The 9,616-nt window shown below is 40.6% G+C and overlaps 1 protein-coding gene across 1 annotated transcript; it reads left to right on the plus strand.

Annotated features, from left to right (window-relative positions):
• The first annotated feature begins 1,167 nt into the window (after nucleotides 1-1,167).
• Nucleotides 1,168-3,330, plus strand: LOC117209470. Its single transcript, XM_033451555.1, has 2 exons — nucleotides 1,168-2,773; nucleotides 2,870-3,330. Exons 1-2 carry the CDS (start codon nucleotides 1,168-1,170, stop codon nucleotides 3,328-3,330), a joined length of 2,067 nt encoding a protein of 688 aa, XP_033307446.1.
• Nucleotides 3,331-9,616: the final 6,286 nt, after the last annotated feature.

Genomic DNA, 9,616 nt, shown 5'->3' on the forward strand with positions numbered 1-9,616 from the left:
TAACTTGTGCTGTTGTACAAAGTTGTTGGAAATATATGCTGGGATATATATATATGCGGATATATATGTGGAATGCTGGGGAAACCCCCAATACCCTAGTCCAGACTTTTACGATAGCTGCATTTAAACAATAAAAAGAAAAAAAAGAAAATAAATAAGAAATAACTTTAATGTTCCAACCTGGCTTTATGGCGACGTGTTCAGGTTCAAGGTGACCTAGCGGGTCACTAGACGTAACCACGGCCACGGGAGTGTAACGTCAATTCACATCAGAGACCAGGCCACACACCACGGACAGGATGGCACCCAGATGTCTGCATATCCTTGGCGCACACCCTCAATAGTCTTATTGCCCACCAGGGGCCTTGGCATATTCATAGTTAAAGTCCTTCGGACCAAGCGAGTATTTCCTGTCTTAGATTTCCCTTTACGTTTATTGTCTACCACGTGTTAGCTTAGAAAGTTAGTTTTCTCCACATCTGGTATGTTCCGTTGGCAACTTTCTCGCGAGGACGGCTAAAACCCTTCCTGGTCCACCAACCATCTTATTATCCAATCGGAGACGGTGTCTATTGCCCTCACTTCCTTAACCAAAATTGTCATCAACAAATCCGATAGTCCCGTGTCCTTAGACACACCCACCCCTAGCTTTCCTCAGACACAATATCGTCAGTAAAACTTCACTTATTCTGTATCCTTAGAATAGTCAACATATCTATATCGGTCTCTATCCTTATAAGTCGCGTACTTAATGTATTGTTGTAACTAAGTCTTACATAACGTGGTTGGAGTGAATTGTGATTTATGCTAATTCAGTGCGTGTTACATGGTGATTGGTGAATTCACAATAAAGGTTGATTAAAACAAAGTTAATTGTTGTGTTACGACTCAACTATATTTTATTTCCGCTAACCAGCCCTAAAAATTACGTGACATTTTGGCGATCCGTGCCAGGATCCATCAGCTTCGAGAAAACGAAATTACGCATTTCGGGCTACGGTCAACTTCGAAGATTGAGGATCAACGGACCACTGCAACAGAGCAGACACCTCTGACGTTTCGACAAAGGAACACCGCAACGGAACCTTTCCTACGGGCTAAACGATCAAGGTGAGCGAACGCTGAACTCTTTTGCCAAATAGCACAGACAGTACAAGTAGTACAACAATGGCAACGCCACAAGAAAGTAATACCGAAATGGTCGACGCCGCTTCAACTAGTAGTGGGATAGACCCAACAGTTGGGGCTATAATAGACTCATGGCAGAAAGAACGCGAGACTTCCACGCAACGATTTAACCTACTGGAAGCAGAGATCGCACGAATAAACGATAAGTTAGCAAGCACGCAAATGAGAAATGGATCAGAAGCCAGCTCCCTGATAACTATAAAGGAAATAAACCCCACCACTACGGATCAATCAGTCTTCCGAGAACCTCCTCCAATGCCTCAGCCACCCCAATCACCCGAGGGCAGAGCGTTCCTCCAACGTTCTACGCAACCAGAGCTTAAAGCTACGGACGTAATAAGATGTATATCACAACTTAACGGCGAAAATGATATAGGAGTGGAAGAATTCGTTAGAGAAGTCGAAGAGATGAGGGTAATGTGCAGCGAACAGTACTTACTGCTAAGAATGATTAAGACTGAGAGAATTTCGGGAAAAGCAGCTATGGCAATACGTAGTGTGCACATCTCAGAATACGCACATTTATACCAAGTACTACGACAGAACTTGGCGACTCGAACCTCGGTCCGTGAAAACCAGGATCAATTACGAGACACTAGACAAGCGTTTAATGAAAGCGTACAGAGCTATATTACACGGTTTAGACAAGCATACAATGAGTTACAGCACAGCATTACTAACGAATACCCAGATGAAATGAACAGACGCGCCGTGAGCGACAGAATCTTGAAAGACTCGATAACGGACTTTGTTCGCGGATTAAAATTAGAAATAGGACAAATGCTACTGACCACTCCGCCGCAGAATTTTATTGAAGCCGAGAAACGCGCCATCGAAATCGAAAGATACTTTCATGAGTACAGAACCCGCAAGCAACGGACCATTCGCCCCGATAATCGACCACGACCAGTAGCAAATTTCACGTCCACACCGCCCAGGGCGATTCAAAATGGTTTCGCCCAACAACCTAATACGGTCTTTCGACGAACCGAACGCGCACCGTTAGAAGAACGAGCCCAGATACAATGTTTCAAGTGCAAACGCTTTGGACACAGGTCAAACCAATGTCCAAATTTTCGAACACCAAGCCTACAACAACGAGCACCCCCAATCAACTTCACCAAGATGGAAACGAAAGAATCAGGATCAATGCAACTACTGCAAGGAGAACTCCCCACAGTGCTCCTTGGACCAGCCGGACAATCGAAACGAACATTTCTTGTCGACTCAGGGGCAGGAATCAACCTGCTTAAGCGAAAACGGACTTCAAGAACAGAACCGGTACCTGTGAAGAAATTCACAATGGGGCACTCTGAATTCCAAACTTCAGAACGCGTCGTTATAGATCTGTTTGACAAAAAGATAGACTTCCATGTAATAGATGATGATTTTCCGCTAATAGAAGATGGAATATTAGGTTTCCCCGCATTACGACAGTTTAAATTCAATCTTTCCAACAACGAATTAAAACTAGACAATAATACTATTTTGGTACAACCGGTAACGACCATATCACCTGGGCAAGCCATATCAAAGACAGTGTACCTAGAAGGAAGACCGACTCCAGTATGCTTTATCAATGGTGGTGAGTCCAACTTAAAAATCACTAATTCTATCGAAAATTCTAACACCTACAATCAAATTTCTACATTCAGAGATCTAGTTAGACTTTGACATATAGAAAAGGCTCTCAGAGAACCAATTGAAAAGATATTACTTTATTATTTGGACGTCTTCAATCTCGAAACAGAACTCTTACCGTGCACTTCACTTGCTAAACACACAATTACGCTAAAAGAGAACAAAATCATAAACACTAAATCCTACCGACCCCATGAATGCCACAAAACAGAAATTAGGCGACAGATGGACGAAATGCTTAGGAAAAACATTATAGAACCTTCCGACTCTCCATATAATTCCCCAGTATGGGTTGTACCAAAGAAACAGGAAGCCTCGGGAGAACAGAAATGGAGAATTGTAATTGACTTTAGAAAACTTAACGAACTTACGGACCAAGACGCATATCCACTACCCGACATAGATGACATAATATCACAGTTAGGAAACGCAAAATTCTTTTCCGCCCTAGACTTATCCTCAGGATTCCACCAAATTCCTATGGATCCCAAATCAAAGTAGTACGCTGCATTTAGCACACCGCAAGGACATTACCATTATAATCGAATGCCGTTTGGACTCGAAAACGCGCCAGCGACATTTCAAAGAATGATGGACACTGCGCTCCGCGGACTTATTAACAAACATTGCTTTGTATATTTGGACGATATTATTATTTTTGGTCAATCGATAGAAGAATACAACCAAAACTTAGCTATCGTTTTACAAAGACTTAGGGAATTGGGGCTGAAAATACAGCCAGATAAGTGCGAATTTTTAAAGCCGGAATTAGAATACCTCGGACATACCGTAACAAGTGAAGGAGTAAAACCCAATCCGAAGAAGATAGAAGGAGTAAAAAAATTTAGACAACCTAAGGACCCAACAGAAGTAAAATCTTTCCTCGGGCTAGCAGTTTATTACAGAAAATTCATTCGTAACTTTTCAAAACTAGCAAAACCACTTACTGAACTCACGAAAAAAGACACGCCATTCCACTGGACCGACAAAACACAACTCAGCTTCGATACGTTAAAAGAAAGACTATGTCAAGCGCCGGTACTAAAATATCCCGACTACACGAAAACATTTACGTTGACAACGGACGCCAGTAACGAAGGTTTAGGAGCCATCCTTTCACAAGACGGGCACCCTTGTTGCTTCATTTTGAGAACATTAAACCCTCCAGAACGAAATTATACAACGACTGAAAAAGAATTATTAGCTATCGTTTGGGCAGTTAAAAGACTCAGACAATATTTATTAGGCCGCAAATTCCAAATTCAAACAGACCACCAAGCCCTTAAATGGCTACACAACTGTAAGGACCCCTCCAGCCGATTGATCCGATGGAGATTAAGATTAGAGGAATACGAGTATGACATAGATTACGTAAAAGGAAAGGAAAACGCGGCCGCTGACGCCCTATCCAGAGTACACGCGATAACACAAACTGACGTTTTATTAAAACAATTCAAAGACTGGGAGAAATCAGAAGAAATACCAAAATTATTAAAACTAACATCCAACACAGACAACTTTTTCCAATTAACAAAAACATATCTAGGTCCATATGACGAAACCGCATGGTTACAGAAAATATCAAACGTACTCAAAACAAATAGAAAGATAGGAATAGGAGACAATAACTTAAACGCACAAGACAAAGCACACATAAAAAGACTTCTTTTATTTTTCAATGACCAACGCGACGACATAGAGTTTGCTTACGAACCAATACAGAGCTTAAGTGAAGAAGAGATAGAACAAATACTAAAAGAAAATCATGACTTGATAGGACATCCCGGAATACAAAAGACGTACGACAGAATCAGAGACAAATATAATATCCCACATCTAATGGACAGAATAAAAACCAGAATAGAAACTTGTAAGACCTGTCAAACCGCAAAAATGACTAGGATTCGACCTCAAGAAGAACCATGTATAACCGACACACCATTGGAACCAAATGACAAGATAGCAATGGATATATTAGGACCACTGAAGAAAACGAAACAAGGCAATTCCTTTATACTCTCCATTCACGATGAACTCACAAAATACCTTATCCTTGTTCCTATAAAAAACCAACAAACAGAAACTATTTGGAATTCCCTGTTAGACCATTACATATACATATTTTCAGCACCTAAGAAAATACTGACAGACAAAGGACAAAATTTTATTAGTAGTTTAATGCAAAAATACGAAGAAGCCTTCAAAATAAAACACATTAAAACTACTACCTTCCACCCCCAAAGTAATGGATCATTGGAGCGAACTCACGCTGTAATAGCAGATATGTTAAAATGTGTTCAAAAAGACTCAGGGAAAGAATGGGACGAACATTTAAATTTCATATGCCTAGCCTACAATACGATGATACACGACTCGACCGGTTATACACCTTTCGAATTAACATTCGGACATAAAGCAAATTTACCCTCGACCATTTCACGAAATCCACAACGCACTTACGCGGACGAAGTAGCATCCAGAAAACGAGAATGGGATTCTAGACTTTCGAAAGCTCACGACCAACTGATTAAAAGTGGCCCAGGTAACACGACCAGGCTCTTGTGACATCAATCTCATCTCAACCATAAGATATCGACCCCCGACCTTCGGACACATTTCCACATCATAACCTACACCGCGCCGCTCAACACCCTCAAACCGAAACGTATATAAGCCGAGCCTTCACCCAGCTCGGGGAGTTCTCGTTCTAGTTGGTGTTCTTGTACAACACCCCTTTTTCGGTTCAGTGTTATTATTCTAAGTATTAAAATTTATAATATAGTTTTATAAAGGAAAATTAGTAGTTGGGTTACGACTCAGCCTTTTTACTACAACCCAAGTATCAACTTTACATGACACTCTCCTGAGCAAATCCACAATTGCTCCGTGCTACCTCTTTCGTGGCGAAAGTGCAATAGATCCCCCAAACCACTAGTGACACTAAAAACACTAAAAAGCGCAAAATAGAGTCAGTTAAAATAAACACAAACGTCACCCAGAACGAACAGTCAACAAACCAAATAACCACATACAAGAGATACGCAATATTGGAATCCACAAACGACTCAATGGAAGTTGCAGATCCACCAACAAACCAACATACTCCCCCACCTATATTTGTTGATGATGTCATCGACATACAGCGAGCGAGCAGAAAGGGAGAGAAAGAAAAACTCTCACCCTTGTAAGATAAGACGATGGAGAAGGATGGCAGTCAGGCGACCTAGAGCAGCTACATCGTCTCCCCCCCCCCTCCCCCCATCGCCAATTCAATAGTCAGGAAGTATTAGGACTGGCTAGAACAAGAGGACGCGGGAAGGGGGTGCAACAGAAGTTAATTCATAAAAGGTTTCTAGAGCACTCCTGTCATACGCGTAGGATTTTTAGGAGTTTTAGTCAGAGTTTAGTAGGAGTTTTAGTCGGTAGGAGTCCGACACTACTCTGCTGTCATGCGATTATTGCAACAGCGGAGTGTCCATGAGGATTTCTCCACGTACAAAAAGGAAAAAAGATGGCAAACAAATGAAGAAGTGGAAAATGCCAGCAACACAACTGATAAACACTGCACCATACTCAGCACAACAGCGCAAGAAGTTGCAAACTTAATTAAGGCAACAAAGACAAGTAAAGTCCCAGGATTTGACTTGATCAATGGAAAAATCTTAAAAGACCTTCCCCCAAAGGCAATAAAACTAACAACGACGTTAAAACTAAAGCCGACGTTTTGGTCAGAAAATTCATCGACGGGCCCTGAAACTAAACGACGTAGGTCATCAGACCCTCGGATTAGGTGTCACCACTGTAAGCACTACGGATATAAAGTGGTGGAGTGACGCAAGAGAATAAAATTGGAGTAGGCGAAGAATATACGAAACCTAGAGGCAAACCGACCAGCCGCATCGTCGAAGCTATCTGGCTTCAAATGTCATGAGGAGGGCCATGTCGCGTATAATTGTCCGTTATTGCGGAAAGGAAACAATAACAGCAGCACACCGAAAGGAATCGATAACTTCAATAACTAGCGTCGAGTCGACCTCTACGTAGTAGAAGCGGCAACTGGTAGATCAAGTCATCTGGGTGAATCGTCTCCAGTATTGTATGAAAGTTCGCTTACGAACAGCGTTAATACAATCAATTACTGTAATGTAAAAAACATGTAAATCCTATTCTAAATATTTTATAACTACGTCATGGCGTCAAGTTTAACGATACTTTTGCTAGAGCCAATTCTCAACTGAAATTCTTTGTTTATTGAGTATGTAACATATGTAATATGTATTACCTTGGGCAATAAACGTTATAATTAAACACTAAAAAAGCACTCGTTCTCGTCCGATAACGAAAGCTCAGATGAAAAAAGTATTTAAATGAGTGACCGCTTGGGAACTCCGCGTGGTGCTCACCTTTTTATTTTTCCAATCTTTTTTACTTTCCTTAATAATCTATTTTTAATAATCTATGATCTAAACATAGAGAAATAGAAACGTTTTAGTATTACGCGACTAGTACCATATATCATTCAATTTTGCACACATTTATATTTTTTCAAATATTCTTTTTTTGTACATTAAAAGCAAATAAGAAAATCACTTATTTCAGCTAACTCTCATACCGCGCTGAATGGAATCGTTCTCGTCTAAAGTCAGTTTGAGAGATGAGATAGAGTTTGGTTCTTTTTATGTGAAAATTTGATTTCTCTGTGGGACATGTTAACAGAGTCCTTTTTAGAGATATTTTTTATTTTGTTTGCCCAGTGTTGATTTATAGAGTTTGCGAATTCTTGTTTTAAACACAACTTTATTTTGTGCAAAAGGTACTTCTCTTTTATCATAGGAATAGTTTTGTGATGGATGAAAAGAGAGTTGTGCGTTTCGTCCCGGGACTACCGGTGTACTCGTCAGTAAGGCTATGTCCGGTAGTCCCTGCCTTAGACGTAGAGGGGGTCTCGCTAGGTGCGGTATTTGTATCAATCGCTCATATATTCGACCGCTAGCGAGTTAGACAGACTCGTTATCGTCGTAGCCCTCCAGTGTTGGCAGTTGGTCCCCGCGGATCGCCCGGGAAGTGTTGCGCCGCGTTGATGCCTGTCGGCGTCCTGTTGATACCGATCCGCCACAGTTTTATTTTAGATTGTTTATTTCGGAAGGTATGAAGCTTTTGTTTCGTAATTTTTTCTTATTACAGATATAGGGCTCGAAAGTCGACTTTTGTTTTATTTCTAGTATGGATTCTTGAAGGGCGGTTTGTACATGTTTTTCTATTTCGTCTATAAATGAGTCGATTTGCCTCTTTGTTAGGTTGACATTGTTGTGGATATTTAAGTCTTTTCGAGCTGATTTTGTAATATTTCCTACTTTCTTGTCTTTGTACTTGTACCTGGGTCCGCCACTCCGTGTTTCCAGCGTTAGGAAGTCAGATGTATTTTTGTTTATCTGGAATACGAGAGCGTTATAGTCGCAATCGTAGTCTATGGTTTTGAGCGTGTTAGTTGCCCGTAAATTAAGGAATTGTAATTGTGTGTCTCCAAGGCATATGACTAGGTAACGAGCCTCCTTTTGGTTAAGACTCAATCCTTTCTTCCTGCGTTTTTAATGATTGTTTCAGTTCGTTTAATTGTGTTTGTTGTTCATTTAAGGCTTTGAATATGCTTTCTTTGAAGGTTCGATAAGTTTATTACCTTCAGTTATGGTATGGTTTTAATTGGGTTTCAATTTTGAATTGCGCGCGGTAATTTGCTTGATGTGGTTGGTTTTCGGAGACTTGGTTTCGGCTTATTCCTTGTCTTAGGATGTCTGAGAACTACGGCATGAATTTGCGGCTTATTTGAGCAACACGTTTGCTTTTGATGCTTTGTATTTGTTGATATTTTCCCAAAGTTTCTTGCAAACTTTCTTCATACAACAAAGACACCCACTCCGAGCTTTCCTCCGTAATCACACAAGAACGAACTTTACTTGTTTTCGTAACTACAGAGCAGTCACTTCATCTCTATACGTGTTCTCACGACTATAGAACAGTCAACTTGTGCTCTCAACTTCATCTATATACTGGATCTTTAGACTTGTCACAAACAGTAACATTCAAGTAACAGTCAAATCTCACCAGTAACAGTTAACACCAGCTCGAGTTAAAATACAGTTCAAGGAATAGCAAGTGCCAGAAGTCAAGTCAGCAGAATCGCCAAATAGAAGACAGTCAATCGACAGAAGATACATCATCACAGACGCCAACACGAAACGAGTCTCAGGTCGTACTGATTCATAGTTTGTCATTCCATATACGTAACCTTGTATCACATTGAAGTTGTTGGATCGTTGAAAATATATATTAGCCTGTTCATATCAGCGTTATATTCATCCAACCACCCTTATTATATGAACCGAAATAAAGGATCGACCGATTCGTGGCGTCGATTAGTCAAATTGTAACGGGAATTTACGACTCCCGCTGGCGCGCTTCTTCGAGATCGCATCTCGCCACGAACGACCGAAAGTTCATTCAAATGGAAAGATCCATTTTTGCAGCATTTTCTTTTTGGTTGCTTCTTTCATTCTGCCTATCTTCTTTCTGTCTCTTATTTTCTTGATTCTTTTTATAGTGAGCATTATTTGTCATTTTTCGTTATTGAATATCACTGTATAAATCGGCAAACTCACTAACAAGTCTTACGCCTGGTATTTTTGGCCAGTGAAGTCTGACCTGCTGGGGGGTTCACAACATTCTGACGAGAAAGAATACATTCAGCTCGGCATGAGCGTTAGTTGAAGTAATCAATTTTCTTATTTAA

Source organism: Bombus bifarius, unplaced genomic scaffold (assembly GCF_011952205.1).
Source record: "Bombus bifarius isolate JDL3187 unplaced genomic scaffold, Bbif_JDL3187 scf7180000008177, whole genome shotgun sequence".
Lineage (NCBI taxonomy): Eukaryota > Metazoa > Arthropoda > Insecta > Hymenoptera > Apidae > Bombus > Bombus bifarius.